Here is a 20,080-nt window from a genome sequence, read left to right as displayed (position 1 = left end):
GGCTGTGCAGGTGTGGGAGAGAGACAGTCCAGGGTAGAGGAGACCGCAGCCCCTTTTTCCCTAACTGGCCTCATCCCATCCATGCTCTTCAGCCCATTTGCATGGCCCTTGGAAGGATGTACTCTCACCTCCAAGCTGCTTGGGCAAGTTGAGTAATGGCCTGTTGACAAATGCAGGAACCTCCACAGGGGAACTTCTTACTAAGGGACATGCATGAAAGAAGCAAAAATAGTAGCAATGCTGACTGTTTCATATCCTGTGTCACTGGAGAGGCTCTGAATCGAGGGGGGAGCGTTGCCCTTCCGGGGCTGGGTCTGCTGCTTTGTTCCACCATGAGACTGCACCATAAGCAGCCTCTTCTCTGGGGGAAATTCCACCATGCCTACGCAAGCCACTGCAGGGACATCCTCACCCCATAAATTGGGGAGTTGTTGATTGTCTCAGCACCAGACAGAGAAGAGGCTTTCAAGCTCCCCTTGCCTGCTTCAACTCCAGCCACCACTTCTCAGCTGACATGAAGGTCTCTGTGGCTGCCCTTGCCATTCTCATTGCCGCCTTCTGCTACCAGACCTCCGCTGCACCAAGTAAGTCCGGGCTCTCCCCCTCCTCTCTAAATGGGGACAGGAGAGATGTCACTGGTGGGACAGGGTTCTTCTGCCAGCTTTTCCACCCCTGGGTCCATTCCCATGTCAGACCACCCGCTGGTAGGTGCTCCGGGGCCATTGGGGCTCTGCTGTCATGGGCAAGGCACAACTCAAAGCACGGTATGGGCTGTGTCATTGCCAGCTCAGGGAGAACCCAAAAGAGAGAGACAAAGGAAGAAGAAAGCAAGCCATTGTCTTTTCTCTTCCTCCTTCATGCCTTCCCCACTGCCCAGACCCGAGGGTCTGCGGTCCCAGCTCGCTGCCCCTGCTTCCCATCCCTTGCCACTGCTGACCATCATCTTCACCCTTCACAGTTGGTTCCGACCCGCCGACCTCCTGCTGCTTCACTTACACCTCCCGGCAGCTGCCCCGCAGCTTCGTGGTGGAATACTATGAGACCAACAGCCTGTGCTCCCAGCCAGCCGTCGTGTAAGTCCTCTCCTCCAGCGCGGTGGTGGGCTCTCCCTTTGGGCTGAGGATCCAGAGGGGCAAAGACCCCTTTACAAAAGACAGGGGATGGAGGCTGGCCCCGGGGACAGGAAGGATGGGGGGAACAAGAGCTGCAAGGTGATGCTCCATGGGCTCCGCGCACAGGGGCTCACATGGGTCCTGCTCCACCACTGCCAATGTGATGGGCATCACATGCTGCAAATTTTGCTGATCCTGAGGAGAAGCTGGGTTTGGGGCAGCGTTCCCCTCCATGCATTGCACTGAAAGCTTGCCTCTTTGCATCCCACAGGTTTATCACTAAGAAGGGCCGCGAAGTCTGTGCCAACCCCGAGCAGGACTGGGTCCAGCAGTACATGAGCGACCTGGAGCTGAACTGAGGTCCCAGGACAGACCCTGCCACCCTCCATCCCCCGGCTGCTGGGATGAGCGAGCCATGGCCAGCTGTGGGCTCCGTTGGAAATGCTTCAGTGTCATTTAAAGATAGTTAGGAAAATGTTCCAGAATCTGACTTTAGTGGTTTCCTATTTAATTTTTTATAGGGGAGGGATTAGGTGCAATAACTCCACTCCAGGCAAATAAGAGTATTATTTAATAGATATATTTTTTTAAATGAAGACTCATGCTCAGGTTATTTTTTTCTGTATTTAATTAATTGCATTTTTGATGTCATATTTAATGCAAATTTTAAGAAATAAATATTTTTGTAAGAACTTTATGACTTTGCCTCTATTACTATTCTTTGCAATGACAATAGCTGAAATTATGAAAGTGACGTGTTCTTTATTCCCTTTTCTACGCTGTCAAAACCCCCACAAGCTTCCCCTATCTAAACGTGCTGTTTTGCAAAATAAGAAGAGAAAAAACACAAAGGAGGATGTGTGAGAAGGGCATAGATTACATTCAAGTAGCTTGATTCACTCTTTTTTACAAGATATTTAATCACTACTCATTATGACTACTGGCAGCTAGTTATATTCCATCGCTGGCCCCATTACAGTCAATTAAAATGTTACCTTTAGGGGCTGGAATTTAACACGCTGGCTGCTTCAGGGAAAGTTTTCTGAGAGCTGCAGCTAAAATGGATCAGCTATTCCCAGAGCTGAGAATGGGGGAAAAAAAAGTATCACTACAAGATTTTGAGAACTATTTCATTAAAGTCTCATTTAGCTGAGACATGAGGCTCAGCAGATGTGTCCCTCTTACAAGAAAAGGTGCTTTTTCTCTGTGCCTCCAAAACCCGCCCGTCTCTGGAGAGATGCAGAGTCCGCCGGGGAATCGCCCTCCAGAACCCGGCCCCGGGGCAGGAGCCAGGGGAGACATCTCTGCTGCAGCCCTGGGACTGGTCTCCCACCGGCGCTGAAGGAGATGGAGCCCACACCACCGGTGGCATTCAGATTGCTCGGATCGGCTCTGGACTCCCACTGCTGGATGAACAACGCGGGTTTAGGTTCCTCCTACCTGGACCTCTGGTGCCGACAGGGCAGCCCAAGGAAAAAGGCCCAGGTCAGGGACTCGGGTCCCCCCACAGCATTTACATACTGAATTTGGGAGGACAGACAGGAACATCAGTGAGACGTTTGAAAAACCCATAACAATTTATTGTCATTTAGACAATTATTCTATCACCCGATGACCCCACACACACACGGGAAGGGGAACCGGGGACAACAAGGAAACACGAGGGTTGAAATATAAATAGGTTTAATAGGATAAGACTAAATAACTAACAATAATCATAGAGAACCAGTATTGATCCCGATACTAATATCAGATATACAAGAATTCCATCAGCAGGAGCCGTGCACTCCCTGCAGGGACAGCCAATGTGGGACCCTGTGAGCGTGGCGGCTGCGGGAGGAAGGGAAGGGCTCAGGGCTCCAGCACCGGGGTGAGGAGTTCTCCGGACCACTGCCATCAAGGGAGAGCAAAACTCCTCAGCAAACTTTCTAATTTCTATTGAATGTGCCATTCATGGTACGAAATAATCCCGTTGGCAGCTTGGGGCGAGTGCCCGGGTCTCGCTCCTCCTCATGCCCGCACCTGGCAAGGCTTGAAATCACCGAGACCTTGAATCCCACATAGCCTAACCAGGTATGAAGTAAATATTTTCACGAATTCAGACACTAGAGTCTTCCAAAAGTGCAGTGTTCCCAGGCATTAGAAGAGAAGTTAGTCCTTTGTCACTTAAACCAGGACACACAGGGTAGCGAGGCAGGAAGGGGACTGCTGAGAAGATGGAGGCAGAGGCTGGGTGGGAGCCGCGTGGTGAGAGGAGCCTCAGGCGGGGCTGGAAGGGACCAGGGGAATGTGGGTGCGTCAGGGGGAGGATGGAACGTGTCGGGTATGTCAGGAGCCTCGTCACTTCAGGAGCTGCAACCCCCAGCTCCTCAGCCCACGGGGCAGCTTGCACCCCATCAGTCATCCCACTGCAGCACTGACTGTGCCCAGCTTAAAATAGCAGCCAAGGAGGAGGGGAGGTGAAACGGAGAGCCGTGCCAGCGAGCAGGACCCGAGCTGCTGGGAGGGAGCCCACGGCCCGGTGATTCGGGTGGGCATCACCATGAGGGCGGCTGTGCCTTGGTGACAAGGAGCTGCTCCTGCGTGCGAGAGCAGTGCCATTGGTCACAGCCCTGGCTCCCTGGGCACTGCGTGCCCCAGGGCTAGCTCCTGGAGCAGGGTTCATCATGGCCATGCTGGAGGTGAGGACACCCTGGCCCTTGGGTCCCAGCCAGCCTGGTGTCTGGGTGCTGGAGCTCAGTAGCTTCACCCTGAGGCCTGAGACTGGCACAAAGCCGTGCCCAGAGCTGTCCTCCCTCCAGGGAAGAGCAGGAGCAGGGACAGGAGCAGGGACGCCTGCAACGGGGTCATTCCAAAGTGGCTTCAGCCTCCACAGTCCCTCTTGGAACACAAGCCACATCTCTCCCTGTGGCACTGGGAGCAGTCCCACAAGTGTCTTGTCGAAGGACACACAGCACAGGGTGATGTGGGAGCACCATCCAGCCCCTGCACTGTTTGAGCCTGTTGCAAAAAGCCCTATGCGCCAACGTCCTTAACAACCTGGGTCACACTCAAGCCACCCACAGCAGCCACCTACCCCGGGTACCTCAGCTAACTCCTCACTGCTATTCCGGGAGCCTGCAGGGAGTCCTGAATTGCTCATGTCTTTCTTGATCTTACACCCACCTACGCGTGACAGCTCAGAGGAGCCCTCAAAGTGCGTGCGAGGGATGCAGCACACTCATTAATCCACACCCCCAGACACAGAGGTGTGAACGAAGCCCGCACGAGCAAGGCAAAGGCAGCCAGCAGCTTTCAGCAAGCTGGCAGCTGCCTCCAAGGCCTGTGAGCTGCAGTGTGCGCATGGAGAAAGCATGCCTGGCCATCTGCGGAGCCGCCACATTTTGCAAAGGAGGAGGAGGAGGAGGAGTGCAGGAGGGTGGCCTGGAGCATGGACAGGCAGGGGCTGCAGTACCTGTGTCACCATTACCTCAAATCTGCACTCAGGGATTACCCTGCACAGAGCAGGGGATATATTTAGAATCACAGAATGGTTTGGGTTGGAAGGGACCTTAAAGCCCACCCAGTGCCACCCCCTGCCCTAGGCAGGGACACCTCCCACCAGACCAGGTTGCTCCAAGCCCCGTCCAACCTGGCCTTGAACCCCTCCAAGGATGGGGCAGCCACAGCTTCTCTGGGCAACCTGGGCCAGGGGCTCACCACCCTCACAGACAAGAATTTCTTCCTGAGATCTCATCTAAACCTCCCCTCTTTCAGTTTGAAGCCATTATGCCTCATCCTGTCACTACATGCCCTTGTAAAAAGTCCCTCCCCAGCTTTCTTCAAATACTGGAAAGCTGCTATAAGGTCTCCCTAGAGCCTTCTCTTCTCCAGGCTGAACACCCCCAACTCTCTCAGCCTGTCTTCATAGAAGAGGTGCTCCAGCCCTCGTATCATCTTCATGGCCATTTTCCATAGGACACCAGGCTGGGAGGGGTGGCTGACACACCAGAAGGCTGTGCCGCCATCCAGAGAGACCTGGACAGGCTGGAGAGTTGGGCGCAGAGGAACCTTATGAAATTCCATAAGGGCAGCTGTAGGGTGCTGCACCTGGGGAGGAATAACTCCATGCACCAGTGCAGGTCGGGGCTGACCTGCTGGAAAGCAGCTCTGCAGAGAGGGACCTGGGAGTCCTGGTGGACAACAAGTTGCCCATGAGGCAGCAATGTGCCCTTGTGGCCAAGAAGACCGATGGTCTCCTGGGGTGCGTTAAAAAGAGCATGGCCAGCAGGTTGAGTGAGGTCATCCCCCTGCCCTGGAGAGGCCACAGCTGGAGCGCTGTGTCCAGTTCTGGGCTCCCTGGCTCAAGAAAGACGGGGAACTGCTGGAGAGAGTCCAGCGGAGGCTATGAAGACGATCAAGGGCCTGGAGCATCTCTGTGCTGAGAAAAGGCCGAGAGCCCTGGGGCTGTTCAGCCTGGAGAAGAGCAGACTGAGAGGGATCTCATCGATGCTCAGCAATAGCCAAAGGGTGAGGGGCAAGGGCATGGGGTCAGACTCTTTTCAATGGTGCCCGGGGACAGGTCAAGGGGTGACGGGCACAACCTGGAACACAGAGAATTCCATTTGAACATGAGGAAAAACTTCTTCACTTTGAGGGTGTCCCAGAGTGTCTGTGGAGTCTCCTTCTCTGGAGAAATTCCAAACCCGCCTGGACACGTTCCTGTGCCACCTGCTCAGGGTGACCCTGCTCTGGCAGGGGGTTGGACTGGATGATCTCCGAAGGTACCTTCCAATCCCCACCATTCTGTGATTCTGTGATTCTACGACACATGTTGATGCAGCTCTTTGAGGCTGACCTTGCTGATAGAGCTGTGTGATGTTAGAAAATGCTCACACCGTGCAGCCCTTGGAGGAGCCCTGGGACATCCTAGTGCTCGTGCATGGGTCTCAGGGGCTAATCGTGATGTTCATCCCTCTCAGAAACAGCCTCGTGGGGTGCTCCGGGCGCACCCACCGGAGACGGGGAAGAGGGTACGAAGCTGGAGGCAGCAGATGAAGAGGAAGGGGAGGCTGGGACGCAAGAGGGTGGCTTGCAGGGGGTTTCCTCTGGATTCAGACCAAGACAAGAGCAATGGTGTCAAGGGTTTCAGAATTTGTAAACTACTAAGAGAGAGACTCATCCTGAAACCAGAGTGTCAATATTTTGTGCAAAAGTATGTATGAAGTAAATATTTTTAATGAAAACACTGGGAAAGTCTAGCTGTGAACAAAAATAAAATCATTGCTATGATAAGAATAACATCATTTTTATAATATACATGCACATTCTATGCATTTGTTGTTTCTGTCACCCTGGTGTGTCTGTAGGCATTTTGAGGTATAACGACAGCCAGTTGGAGGTCGGAATCCGGCATTGAACAGGAGGAGGAGGTGGGCTCTGCTGTGATGGAGATTGGATTGATGGCAATCAGGGTTCATGGTCTGACAGCTTTTATATCTCCACTTTTTCAGAGAGGAATTAGACATCCTGAAGGCAAAGCACCCATGTGCTCCAAAGTGCCAACCATTTGCCTTCCTCAGCATCCCAGGATTGGGGACCCACCTCAACACAGGAAGGGGAAGCTCAGTCGAAAACCTGAAACCGCTCTTCCCAGAGACACCGAGATGGGGGACCATGTCTCTTCTGGAGGGTTGGCACCCAAAAAAAAGGCATGTAAAAGAAACAGTGCCTGGCTACTACCTTCCCCATAATGGCCAACAGAATGCAGAAGTGGCAATGAAGACCCAAAGAACATTTCTGCTCAGTTCTTAGAAAGATGCAGACAACTACTCACATCCCCCTATGATGATGAAGTACTTTCCAATACACTAGAAGAGAAAGAAAGATGTAAACGTTGGTTGAGAAAACACATTTCTAAAGCTGCAGGTCTGTAACCTTTGCCGTGGAGGATCTTAACAGGGGACACAGTCAGCACCTCTGGGTGACCAAAATGCCACAGTAGATGAAGCTTAAAAATGCGTCATTAATCTACTGATTGCTCAGAAAAACAGCTCCCTGATCATAGAATCATACAATCATACAATCATACAGTCATAGAATGTGTTGGGTTGGAAGGGACCTCTAAAGGCCATCTAGTCCAACTCCCCTGCAGTCAGCAAGGACATTTTCAACTAGATCAGGTTGCTCAGAGCCTCATCCAGCCTGGCCTTGAATGTCTCCAGGGATGGGGCCTCCACCGCCTCTCTGGGCAACCTGGGCCAGTGTCTCACCACCCTCAGTGTAAAGAACTTCTTCCTCATGTCTCCTCTAAACCTGCCCTGCTCTAGTTTAAACCATTGCCCCTTGTCCTATGGCTCCATGCCCTTGCAAACAGCCCCTCCCCAGCTTTCTTGGGCTGGAAGGGTACTGGAAGGGGCTCTAAGGTCTCCCCGGAGCCTTCTCTTCTCCAGGCTGAACACCCCCAACTCTCTCAACCTGTCCTCACAGCAGAGGTACTCCAGTCCTCGGATCATCTTCGTGGCCTCCTCTGGCCCTGCTCCAACAGGTCCGTGTCCTTCTTGTGCTGAGGGCTCCAGAGCTGGACACAGAGCTCCAGGTGGGGTCTCACCAGAGCAGAGCAGAGGGGGAGAATCACCTCTCTGGATCTGCTGGCCATGCTGCTTTTGATGCTGCCCGGGATCACCCGACCTGTGTTTTTTCTGCCAGATGTGGTATCCCAAGGGATTGCTGCCTTCAATAAAACCAGACACCTTGAGCAGATCTGTCCTGGGACGCACCACAGAAAGAGACTGTCTCAACCCAAAATGTTCCTCCAAAATATATGTATGGGCATAGGTATATGCCCATCTTCCTTCAGCATACGTACATCAAATGGAAATGGTGTGCCTGTGATTAGCCTGGCACATACAGGTCAATCCTTCTGGTAATAAATAACCTTACAATGCCGTGTGAGGGTCACCAGCTTGCTTGGAGCTGGGGAGCAGGAGCACTTTCAGGGAGATGCTCAGGTGGGACTGTGCTGTGCCATGCAGCTGTCCCTCGTGGCTGGAGAGGGTGGTCCGAGCAGGACCTGGTCCTTGCTGGGCAGGACCTGCATGGAGGCCAGAGCCAGGCAATAAATGCATTTCCACCCAGGACAGAGGCAAGCTTGACTTGTCATGACTTAAACAGAAAACCTGCTCGCAAATAGCTTTAGGAGCAGCTTTAGCTTTAAGCCATCAGGAGCTCTAAAAGCCAAGTCCCAGGGCTCCTGGCTTTTCTCTAGCTGCCCATTGCCAACCAGTCTGGGCATCTCAGAGCAGAATGGTGTCTGCCCCGAGCAGTTTCTTAGTTGCAGGTGATGTGGGGGGTCCACCAGATGGAAAATTTTATAACATATTCAGAGTTACCTCATGCCTTCAACCCTTACTCTCCTTCCCGGGAGAGGCAGATGAATGATTTCTAGGAACGCTTTGGGTGCTGCATCGGGGTGAGTTCACATCCTTCCTGCTCATTCATTTCTTCCCCCTCTTTGCAAGATCTCCGAACTGTTGCGCTTCCTCCTGCTCGTCGTCCCCTGGCGCAATAGCGAGTGCCAGTCAGTTGTCACTTTGCCGTGGCCAGATTGCTCTTGCTTTCTGGAGAGTTTCCATCCCACCACCTCCTCCTGCCCCTGGCTCAGTGACATTTAGCTTGGTCCCTTCCCAACTGTCACCCTGCACAACAGGTTTCCCTGGCTGTCCTCATCGCTCCCCCCCCCAACTGCCTCTGCTTCCAGCCCTCTGCCAAGACTTCAAAGTTCATGTCCTTTTTTATCTTCTCAGACTCTGTAAACTCCTTCTGTAAGATCTCCATGGAGGTCAACGAGCTGCAGAGCCCACCGAGACCCATTGCCCTTCTGCTTCCTGGGACATGACAAAGCTGGGACTGGGCTCTTCTAGTGGCCTCTTGTCTCTGCCGTGTAGCCTCCAAAATAAAGAGCCTGCAGCTGAAGGGTGGAGGGTGGGACTCCCCAAAACTCAATGAAACTCAGACAAGAACAACTGCTATCTCAGGTCCAATGTCATTTTTCACAAGGAGACTCCTAAAGGACCATTCAGGACACCCACAGAGAAACTGTGCTGAGCATTTAAGACTGTGCTTTATCAAATCTCATGTTATTTGAACTGAATTGATTTTTAAATTAAGTGGCTTCATTATTTTTCTCTGAAGGGCATGCTCCGCAGCTGCTCCAGCTGGCAGTCCATGGCTACTGGCATCGCCTCTGCCCCGTCTGCCACCGGGGCAGTGTCTCCTGCCTCCTGGCCCCGTGAGCCACAGGCGCTTTGGTTTAGATGAGTAGGACTGGCTGATGCTGAAGCTGATCTTAAGGTTCTGAGAGTTTTTCCTCCAGCAGACTGCTTGAGGCAAGAGGCTGGGGCAGCAGTACAGCCCTTCCAGGGATCTCCCAGGGGAGGGAGAAACCAAAGGTCACCTTTGGATGCATCAGCAGGGGCTGAGTTATTTTTCTTTCCCTGGGTTTTGCATCCCCCAAAGTGCCCCTGCCCTAGCGTGTGCAACGCACAGGCTTCTGACACTTGAGGATTTCCCACCCACGGGGCTCGTGAGGGGAGGTGGAGGAGAACCTACCAAACTGGATGTGATCTCCCTTCCAGGAGACAAGAGAGAGCAACCCAGGAGCCACCAGGCAGGGCAGCACCCACACCCATGCAGATGTCCCCTTGCCCTCACCCCAGGGCAGTAGCGTGGCCAACTACCAAATCCCTGCCTGGCGGGTGCCCAGCTTGCTGCGGTGTCCCACTGGTGCCACAGCGGCATCTCTCAAGGACCCTCTCTGGGCCAGAGAGAACCAGGTCCAGCAGCACCCTTTGCCCTCTGAAATGTTGGGTATTAGCTGGGGCTCACAAGCAGGGATGGACGCACCACAAAACCACACTGCTAACAGCACAAGGCTCCCCAAATCAACCCTTTATTGCCTTGTTTCAGCACAAATCACATCAAAATCAGCACTACAAAGCAGGCTGGGTGCCCACCCTTCTCCAGCAGCCCATGAGATGGGCATCAGGGGGCTCCCCTGTCCCCATTATGGCATGTCCCCTCTGCAAAGCGCCCTTCCCAGCACGGATGTGGCATGGGGTGGGTGTCACTCTTGGCAGTCACCACCAGCAGCCTGGAGCACACAGGAACCTGCCATGACACTCACCAAGGCACACAGCCATTTCCCCGGAGCTGCCCCGCTCACGGGAGGAGCTGGTCGGGCTCTCAGGTCTCTGCCCGCCGGTGAGAAGCCAGGGCAGCCGCTGTCACAGGATGATGCACCCGGACCCCTGCGTGTCCCTGACCCAGGAGATCACCAAGGGCTCTGCATTTCTGCCCCCCAAAAAGGCACCCAGGAAGAAGAGAGGACGGAGGTTCCCCAAAAACTTGTCGGTGAAGGTGTAAATGTGGGAGCGGTCGGTCACGTTGTAAAAGGAGATTTCTCCTGCCTCGTAGTCCAAGAAGATCCCAATGCGCCGGGGTCTCACGCTCATGGTCAGAGGGGAGACGGGCAAGGTGAGGGCCTCATAGTTGCCCCCGTTTTGCAGCCGTAGCACCCAGTAGCCGTTGTTTGGGGAGAAAAGAATGTTGCCTTTCCGGCTGGCAGACTCCCTGCACAGCCCCAAGCCCCACTCGGGCTTGTCTCCCACCTGCACCTCCCAGTAAGAGCGGCCCGAGAAGAAGACCTGACTCCCCAGCACCACCGGAGCAGTGCTGAACCTCTTGGCGTTGTCGAAGAGGGACAGAATCAGCTTCTTACTCCCATACCGCACGCTCTTGCGGTCCTCGGACAGGGTGAGCTCAGGGTGCGCCGTCTCAGGGTCCAGAGTCACGTCCACTGGAGCGAGAGAGGGATGGAAGGACAGACAAGGCTTCAGGGGTCTGCAGGCACAGACAGGAGCGGGTGCCTGCGACCTGGATGCTGGGCTTTTCCAGATCTTCCCACCTCCCACATTTATTTGCTCACGCCCATGGTTTTGCACAGCTTCCAGCGCTGCCTGGCAGTGGGGAAGTGCAACACAGAAAACCATACTAACCATAAACCACATCAAAACATTTGGCTTCTGGCTGCAGAGTAGAAACAGAATGAGGGCAGCTCCACAGCCCCTGGCACAGCTTCAGAAACAGCCGGCACTGAAAGCATGAGTTCGTGGGCAACACAGGGGCTGAAACTCCTGAGTGACCTCCTAGGCTTCAGGGTCAGCTCACAAACCCCCCAAGACCAGAATGAGGAAGGTCTCCACACCATGAAACCAGCCTGAACTCATCAGGACACAAACTGGGACCAGCTGGACAAAGCTTATTGGAAACACCTTCCTGTGCCCCAGGGCATGGCGGAGTGGACCAGAGTCCAAATGCACCAGGAGCTGGCATGAAAACAGCCCCCTTTTACCTTTGAACTTCTTCAGCATGTCCCTCATGCCCAGGCAGCGCTCAGGGATGCTGTAGTTTTCCTTCAGGGTCACAGACACAGCCTTGGGGGACTGGAGCTTTACCCCCTCGGACCTGAAAGGAGAGCGATGCCCATGGGCTGTATCCAGAGCCCACAGTACGGCCAGTCTGCTGCCGGGGGCGGGGGGCAGTTAACGCCTTTCTGTTGGCTGCACAGATGCATCTCCTCCCTCAAGCTCTTCAGCTGTGAAGAGCACTAGGGATAACTGCTTGCTTATTGGCAACCCCGATGGGATCAGAGCTAAACGGTGAGGGTAGCGGCAGTGCCAGTCCCTGGGAAGGAAGGAAGGAGCAAGGCCAGCCAGGCAGCATGTCCCTTCAGAGGGGACGCATCTCACACACCACAAGGCCAGGGAGGGAAGACCTTGGCTCTGGGGCCCTGGAAGAAGAGGATGGAGTCTCTTCTCCAGCCACCTCTGGTCTCAGTCCTTCCTTTGTCAGCCTCAGGGAGGACCAGACCAGATGCTGGGCAAAGAGGACAGGGGGTGGCTGGCATGGAGCAGACACGAACATCGCAGAGCCTGGAGGCAGCCAGGACGGTTGGAGGAACAAGCATGGGTACCTACCTGCTCAAGATGCTTTTCATGTCCTAGAAGGAGAAGAGAAAAACCATTCTGGGTGTGGGGTTCTAGTGCCTTGCACCCACCAGCCAGCCTGTCCCCAGCCACCTGGCCAAATGGCAATGGCATCGGGGCCGAGTCAGTGGGGCTGGTGGCACAGCCTGACCTTGAGCAGCCTGTCTGCCGGCTGCTGGGTCTTCTCCTTTATCTCCAGGATGAGCTCCTCGAGCAAGGACTTCTGCTCCACCAGCTTCGCCAGGTTTTCATTGATCATCAGCAGAATCTGCTTCTCCTCCTCCTCCAGCTTCTGGAGCAGCAGCTTCTCCTCATCAGCCAGCAGCCGATGCAACTTCCCGAACTCGCTCACAATCCTCTCCCGCTTCTTCTTCACTGCCTCCTGGCAATAAGAAGATACATGGGGTGAGGAGAGGCAGCATTAGCCAGGCAGCTGAGACAGAGCCGGATGCGCCGGCATCCACGCCTGGCACCAGGCTCTGGGAAACCACCGCATTTTTTTGATAAGTGCATTTATTTAAAAAAGCAGCCAGAGGCTAACTGCCATGCTTTCACCTGGCCTGAGGTCCCACTCGACATCCTCAGTTTACCAGCAGTGGGACTTTGTCCCGGAGCATTTCTGCTCAGCTGGACCTCAGATGTCTAATGATGCCTCGTGCAGGGGGGCTGCTGGTCTGCAAGGAGATGCCATCAGGTGTCGGGGTAGGTTTTTATTAGATGTGGTACAACTCATCCCTCCAGCGAGATTCAGGCTAACCTGAATTTCCTTAAGCAGCCTGGAGGAAATGCTCCGTGTGCGGAAAAACCCCCGGCAATGGGAAAGAGGTGGAAGAATCCCTGGGGCTGAGGAGGGATGGAAAGGGGGAACTGAGGAGGACTCCCCGGGTGTCTGAGAGCTTTCACTACAGCCAGCAACAGGCAGGGCCTGCCAGTGCTTTAGGGTTTTTTGCCTGAGCCCTAAAAATTGTCACTTTGCTCGAAACCTGAAGCACCAGGGAAACACGCTGCAGTTAGCCAGGACCACAAAACCTCAAAACTCAGAAGATAAACTAAAGGAAACTGAAACGCAATATTTTTCTGTCCAAGCACATGATTTCTTGGACCTGAGTCACAAAGGCTTGATAAGCCAGGACGGTCACTACCACTTCCTCCTCATTGCTCGCAAGGGACATTTTTTCCTTTTTACTAAAAAAGCTTAACCAGCCGCCGGGCCGGGAGGAAGCCGGCAGCAGCTGAGCCATGATCTCAGAGCCCTGACTCAGGTGAGGGGGAGACAGTGATGTGGCTCTTTCACAACCTCCGTCCCCGGCCCCATCCCAGCCCGAGAGGGATGGCGGGCACGCAGGGACGCCCCAAAAACTTGCCACCCGCTTGGCCGAGCGGCGGCAGGCAGGCAGGGGAGCAGAGCAAATAACTAGGGGAGTCCGGAGAAACCTGTTTTCCCTGCCAAAGCTGATTAATCATCAACTCTAACTCGGGGCTGGATAACTCAGTCCGGCAGTTTCGTTTCCTTTCCTGCAGTTACTTTTACTTTCCAGTTTCCACCCCGGAGGGACGTGAAATGCAGTTGTTTTGCTGGCGCCATACCTCCCTGGGACTGCCTGGAGTCGGGCAGAGGTGCAGTAATTCAGCTCTTTGGTTTTTTTCAATAGAAACACTTCTAGTTCCTATGGCTGTGACCTATTGCTCACACCTGGCTTGTACCTCAAGCACACATTGTAAAACAAAAGGCTAATATAAAATACCCAGTGTCTATTTGTTTAGCCGGCACACAAGCCCCCGCGGTTTCAGTGGAGCTGGTGTGCTGCTCTTTGCAAAGTGTTTCTTTGTGAACCTTTTTAATCTTTTTTATAGAGCCGCACACCGTCACTGAGCTGGTTTCCAGCACCAGTCTCCATACAACCGCAGGACATGGGGACGTGTCCCACCCTGAGGACGATGCAAAATCCACAGCCCCAGACAGGATCATAATTGCTGATATCTCTGAAAGCTCGTTCTTTAAGAATTAAGCCAGGCACCTGCCTTGCACTCCTGGGTTTTCATTCTTTCCGCTGACTCACGCTTCTTCGCCTCCTCCACTTCCTTCGAAAGATGCTCCAGGGATTTCTGGAGTTTGACCTGAAAAGAGAAGAAACGGGCTCAGCTCGCCCCAGCAGTGCCGCAGTTCGGCCGGGCCCCCTCTGCCGTGGCAGCCAGGGGACGGTGACCCGGCGGCGCCAGGCGGTGCCAGCCCTGGCACCCAAACCCAGCAGCTGTGCTCTTCACTCCGCTCGCAGCATTAACCCTGTCCGCACTCCTTGGCTTTTCCCCGTATTTTTCTCACTGTTTAGGTTTTGGAGAACACAGTGAGTGCTCCCGGCAGCACAGGGGCGGCTGGCAGTGTGCAGTCAGGAGCATGGCTGGGACATGGTGCACCCCTCCACCAAGGTGACACGTCCCCAGAGCAGGACCCACCGCCCCCCTTCTGCGGGGGGGTGACGGAGCAGCAGGGCGCCCGGCTGGCTCCATGAACCCGGGTGGGCAGGGGTGACCCTGGGTGCCTCTGCAACCTTGGAAACAGCGCGTCTGGCCTCATCCCTGTGATGAGAGAAGCTGGGTGGGTGCCACCATCGCTGCCACCCCCTCCTCTGTTTTCCCAGGGCTACTGGGAGAGGTGCAGTGGGATCCCGGTGGCCGATCTCCCCGGTGCTGGCGTGTCCAGGGTGCATCGGGGCAGGACAGGGACCCCCGGAGCCCAACCTCCCCTACCTTGTACACCTGCGCAGCCTCCTCAATGGGGTAGACGGTGTGGGAGCGGTGGTGCAGGGACTCCCGGCACACCACGCAGATGGCCTCCTCCTCCTCCTCGCAGAAGAGCTTGAGGCGCTCATCATGCTGGGCGCATAGCGGGGTCCCCGGCCCCAGCTCCATCCCCGGGCCGCCCCGCAGCCCTAGCTGCCGGATGCTCTCCACAATGTTGGCCAGCTGCCGGTTGGGTCGGAAGCCGCTGCGGTGGCAGGAGGCCCGGCACTGCGGGCAGGAGAAGGGCCCATCGCCCCAGAGACCCTTCTCCTGGCAGTGCTTGGCAATGCAGCCCCCGCAGAAGTTGTGCCCGCAGTCGATGCTGACAGGCTCGCTCATGTACTCCAGGCAGATGGGGCAGATGGCCTCCTCCTGCAGCCGCTCCAGGGCACCCGTGAGCGCCATGGTGGCCGCTGCTGGCCAGCTGGGCAGTCCTTCCCCTGGGGTCAAAGGTAGGCTGGCAGGCAGGCACGGCTGCGGTGGCCTCGTGGTGAGGCAATGCCAGCAGCCCCACGAGAGCCTGGAGGAGATACCGGCCTCGCCGCCGTGCCGCGCCGGCCGTGGGAGCTTCCGTGCTGGCTGGGGGAGGAGCGTGGCGCCAGCTGGGACAGCCGCCGCCAGCCCCAAAGGCTGGGCCTTCCGCTATCCCGGCAGGTTGAAGTGAAAGAAAAACCCTGCCGGGAGCACAGGACTAATTAGGAAGTGCCAGAAATAATACGGGCCCGAAGATAACCCCGAGCACTGGGATGTCAGAGGAGACGGTGTTTGCTTTCTGGTGTGTGCTGAGCCGAGCAGTCCCCTGTTGCAGCGGCAGCCCCGGCATTGCTCACCCGCTGCCCAAAGGCGCCGGGCGAGCTTGGTGACCCCCATGCCTCGCCATGCCACCGCTCACCCCGGGACATCCCCCCACGAGACCCACCCACCCACTGCAAAGAGCCGCAAGCTTGGGCATCGACCAGGGCAGGGCTATGTGCGGGCACAGGGTGGGAGGTGCAGGCAGCTGCCCAGAGCCCCGCCGGGAGCCAGCAGGATCCACAACGCTCTGCCGCGCTGGGGACGTGCAGCACAGAGGGGCTGGGGGCAGCTGGACCCCTCCCAGCCACCGGACCCCTCTTGGCTGCCCTGCCCACCACAGCCTCCAAGAGGCATCCCTAGAGCCAGTGGGAGAAGCTGCAGGTTTTGCTCCTTTTTATTACACAAAATAACATCAACACAACCAGTACAAATTAGAATTAAAAGTTTCACCGAAAATGCCAAATAAATTAAAATTGCATTTGCATAAACTTAAATAAAAGAGAAAAACACTGCATTAAATAGTCTGCCAAATTCACAGGCAATACGAAAAGAGGGATGTGTCTCGGAGATGCCCATGAGAGCAGGTCCTTGCAGAGGTGATGCTTGGAGGGAGCAGGGCATTGCTCATCCACTGCCTGCCTTGTCCTTCTGGGCATTCACGACGTCCTGGACCCACTTTTCATCAGGTTTGCCACAGACCTTGTTGCCTTTGACTGTGGTAAATCTGCAGAAGGAAATTCAGTTAACAGAGGAGGAGAGGAGAAGGAGAGGAGGAGAGGAGAGGAGAGGAGAGGAGAGGAGAGGAGAGGAGAGGAGAGGAGAGGAGAGGAGAGGAGAGGAGAGGAGAGGAGAGGAGAGGAGAAAACCACCTGTTCCTTGCCACTGGTGAACCCGACCAAACCTCTATAGCTGCAGAACAGCCCCAGGGAAATACAGGGTGTGGGATTGGCTTAATGTCATTACAGCTGTCCTGCTCTCTGCTGCTTAAGCCACTTTGTCCCCAGCACACCTGCCCTGACTGGGACACCGTCCTGCCTGGGTCCCACTATTTGGGGAGGAGGGGGGTGACCAGCAGAAGATCTTTTGGCTCAAACCTAATAAGGAGTTCCAGAAACTGGCTGCCTGGGATGTGGGATTGGCCTCTGAGATGTTTCCAGGCTGTTCTCCTAACACAGGCGAGTCCAGCCTGGTGTATTGCCTTGCCAGGATGCGGTGTGATGTGGGGTTTCCTGGTGCTGCCACCCTTCAGTGGAGCAGAGCCCCCAAGGATTTGGGCAAGAGATCTACTCACATCACAGCTGGCTGGGGGCAGTGGCTGCCCGTGTGCTCATACATCATAATGCGGCTCAAGGGAAACGCTTTGGTCCTGTATTGGATGCAGCAGGGTCCAGAAAAGTTGATGGCAACTGGAAGAGAAGTTAAGTTTTTTGATTAAACCAGACCAGGAAAAGTGTCAGTGGGGAGAGAAGCAGGGTCAGAAGATCAGAAGGTCGCCACTGGAGGAGATGCTGCTCCCACCATGGATTCCCACCACAGCCACCCTTCCCTCAGGAAGCCAAGGAGTAGCAAGACATGCCTCTCCTTTCCCGCAGCAGATGCTTGGAAGGAAGAGTTGCCAAGCGTTACTAAACCTTATACGGCAGAAAGAAAGGGAGAGATCCTCGGAGAGGAGAGCTTGGACTCACATGGAGAAGAGGAGACCTGGTAGCAGAGGACAGCCACAAAAAGTACAGCAAGGGCTGCTGTGGAGGTCTTCATGCTCCTGTTGGGTGGAGATAAATTGTAGGAGGCAGGCTAGACTGCTGCAGAGTGCCCCCAGCTGTGCCTGACGTGGGATCCCTGGGTTCAGCCCGCTTTATAGAGGGAGACAGTGAGCGAGGACGGAAACACGCCGGAAACATTGCTGAAAGCCATGACACAATGGAAGAAGTGCTGTGTCAAGGGTGCCGCGCAGTCCTGTGGAGGGAAGTGCCCAGAGCCCTGATGACAACAGTGCCCTGATGCGGCATATTATATAATGATGGGATACCATGAAATAACAAGACAACAGGATATGACCTCTCTCTTCCTTTCCCCTGACCGAAGGCTCTTTAGAGAACCTAGAAGTAACGATTCAGAAGATCATTAGATGGACCTCTTGCCTAGAAGTCACATGATGGCAAATGGCTTGGAGAACGACCGTGGCTGCCACACACTCGTGTTTCCTAAAATATCTGCATCGCAGACAAACTGGGGACAATTCACTTCTCCCACAGCCACTGGAGCAGGGAGGGTCCGTGAGCCAGGCAGCCCTCCCCCCTCAGCGGGCCGGCGAGGCGCACGGCATCCGAGCCCTGCCCCGCTGCAGCACTGCCCCAATCAGATGGGGGCTTTTTCCATGGGACCCAGAAGGCCACCAGTATCTAAGCATGCAGAGCAGAGGGTACACCAAGCATGGTGCCACTCCAGGTCTGGGCTCCCCTTCTGTCCTTGACCATCACTTGCAGTGAGTCGTTAGGAAACTGGTTCTGTCGCTACGTTGCAGTTTCACTAATACCAGTGACAGATAAAATAGCCATGGACACGAGAATTGGCCAGCAATGCTTACAAAGAGCTTTAGAAGTTCATGACCGTGTTGGAACAGCAGACTTGCCTTAGATAATTATTTGGTTCCAGCAGCATAGAATCAACACCCTCTTGACACTGCTTTGTCATCGTCCCAGCAGCCACAGACACACACAGAAGAGATTTGCTGGTTTAGCTCATGTTGTTTGGGACAGGAATGGTATCGCCGTGCTGGCAGTGACTCCAGTTCCTGTTGGAAATGCTGCATCCCTACAGAAGGGCTCTGCTGACTTCCAGGCAAAGGCTTGTGTGTGAAGCCTCAGGAGAGCGGGGGAAGAGCAAGGTATTCATGGTGCTCATGAACGTGTCCAGGTGCCGGACAACCACAGCCACAGTGGGAAAGCCACATGGGCAGGCTGCCGTTCATGATGGTCCAGTGAAGAAAGGGATCTAGCTCCTCCATGGAGGAGGATTACAAAATAGAAACCAGTGCCCAAAGCGGTGGCCTTGTAGGAACCCAGAGGAGGAACTAGAAGGGAACTTCTTGCATCAAGAAGAGTGTGGCCAGCAGGTCGAGGGAGGTCATCCTCCCCCTCTGCTCTGCCCTGCCCTGGGGAGGCTGCACCTGGAGTGCTGGGTCCAGTTCTGGGCTCCCTGATTCAAGAGGGACAGGGAACTGCTGAGGAGGGGACAGCAAAGGGCTACCAAGATGATTAGGGGACTGGAACACATCTCTTATGGAGAAAGGCTGAGGGATTTGGGTCTCTTCAGTCTGGAAAAAAGACGGCTGAGGGGGGGTCTTATCAACACTTATAAATACTGAAAGGGTGGGTGTCAGGAGGATGGGGCCAGGCTCTTCTCAGTGGTGCCCAGTGACAGGACAAGAGGTAATGGGCACAAACTTGAGCATAGGAAGTTCCACCTAAACATGAGGAGGAACTTCTTTGCTGTGAGGGTGGCAGAGCCCTGGCACAGGCTGCCCAGAGAGGTGGTGGAGTCTCCGTCTCTGGAGACATTCCAACCCCGCCTGGAGGCGTTCCTGTGCCACCTGCTCTGGGTGACCCTGCTCTGGCAGGGGGATTGGAGTAGATGATCTCCAGAGGTCCCTTCCAACCCTATGGTTCCATGATTCTATGATTCTATGAAATGAGGAGATTCCCTGCTCCGACTGAAGGAGAGGTGATTCCAGGCCTGGGGCTCCCGAGTGTGCCAGGGCATGATGTACACCATCACCACGTCTCAGTAGGCTGAAGTCTTTGAAAAACTGAGCCAGACTTGTTAGAAAGCGTGGGCTAAGTGGCATTGCAGGACTTGTTTTACACAGAGCCTTTTGTTTCACCAAAACACTCTGTTACCAAGCAGGAGCAAAACTGAGCCAGGGTGAGAGCACATGTGGGTGCTTTGCTGCTGCGGAGGCAGGGAGCTGCACAATCCTGGAGAGTGGGCAGCCGGGGGAATCACCCACAGAGCCCTTGGGACCCCAGGGCACCTGCTGCCAGTGGGGCTTTTGGAACCTAGCAGGGACCGGCATCTCCATCACATAGCAAGAAGGCAGCCCCCATGCAGCCCACGGTTCCTCGGCTGCTGTCATAGCTCAGTCTCCAGCTTTGCCTTTGAAGCAGTGAAGGCTCCGACACAGCCATTCGCTTCCCTGCACCTCTCTCTCCCCATTGATGGCAGCGCTGCCACCCCAGATCATACAGAGGGATTAAACTCCCCAAGCGAGAGGGAATCAAGACATCTCAAATCAAGGCTGAGGTTTTACTTGCCTGTGGCAGAGGACTCACAGTATACCCCACTCTGAGCAACGGAGGAACTCTGGAT

General features: G+C 54.9%; 3 protein-coding genes across 3 annotated transcripts; 1 reads left to right on the top strand and 2 right to left on the bottom strand.

Annotated features, from left to right (window-relative positions):
• Window positions 1-338: 338 nt before the first annotated feature.
• On the top strand, window positions 339-1,792 carry LOC128912543 (C-C motif chemokine 4 homolog). The gene is made up of 3 exons (XM_054208622.1): window positions 339-584; window positions 959-1,073; window positions 1,384-1,792. The coding sequence occupies exons 1-3, from the start codon at window positions 515-517 to the stop codon at window positions 1,469-1,471; spliced, it is 273 nt and encodes a 90-aa protein (XP_054064597.1). The 5' UTR covers window positions 339-514; the 3' UTR covers window positions 1,472-1,792.
• Window positions 1,793-10,044: 8,252 nt separating this feature from the next.
• LOC128912258 (E3 ubiquitin-protein ligase TRIM39-like) lies at window positions 10,045-15,553 on the bottom strand. The gene is made up of 6 exons (XM_054207708.1): window positions 14,885-15,553; window positions 14,159-14,254; window positions 12,288-12,518; window positions 12,128-12,150; window positions 11,503-11,615; window positions 10,045-10,947 (listed from the first exon to the last, which is right to left on the bottom strand). The coding sequence occupies exons 1-6, from the start codon at window positions 15,320-15,322 to the stop codon at window positions 10,376-10,378; spliced, it is 1,473 nt and encodes a 490-aa protein (XP_054063683.1). The 5' UTR covers window positions 15,323-15,553; the 3' UTR covers window positions 10,045-10,375.
• Window positions 15,554-16,095: 542 nt separating this feature from the next.
• Window positions 16,096-17,610, bottom strand: LOC128912260 (C-C motif chemokine 4 homolog). The gene is made up of 3 exons (XM_054207712.1): window positions 17,398-17,610; window positions 17,004-17,118; window positions 16,096-16,436 (listed from the first exon to the last, which is right to left on the bottom strand). Exons 1-3 carry the CDS (start codon window positions 17,468-17,470, stop codon window positions 16,337-16,339), a joined length of 288 nt encoding a protein of 95 aa, XP_054063687.1. The 5' UTR covers window positions 17,471-17,610; the 3' UTR covers window positions 16,096-16,336.
• Window positions 17,611-20,080: the final 2,470 nt, after the last annotated feature.

Source organism: Rissa tridactyla, chromosome 7 (genome assembly GCF_028500815.1).
Source record: "Rissa tridactyla isolate bRisTri1 chromosome 7, bRisTri1.patW.cur.20221130, whole genome shotgun sequence".
Lineage (NCBI taxonomy): Eukaryota > Metazoa > Chordata > Aves > Charadriiformes > Laridae > Rissa > Rissa tridactyla.
This window is presented reverse-complemented; position numbering and strand designations above follow the sequence as displayed.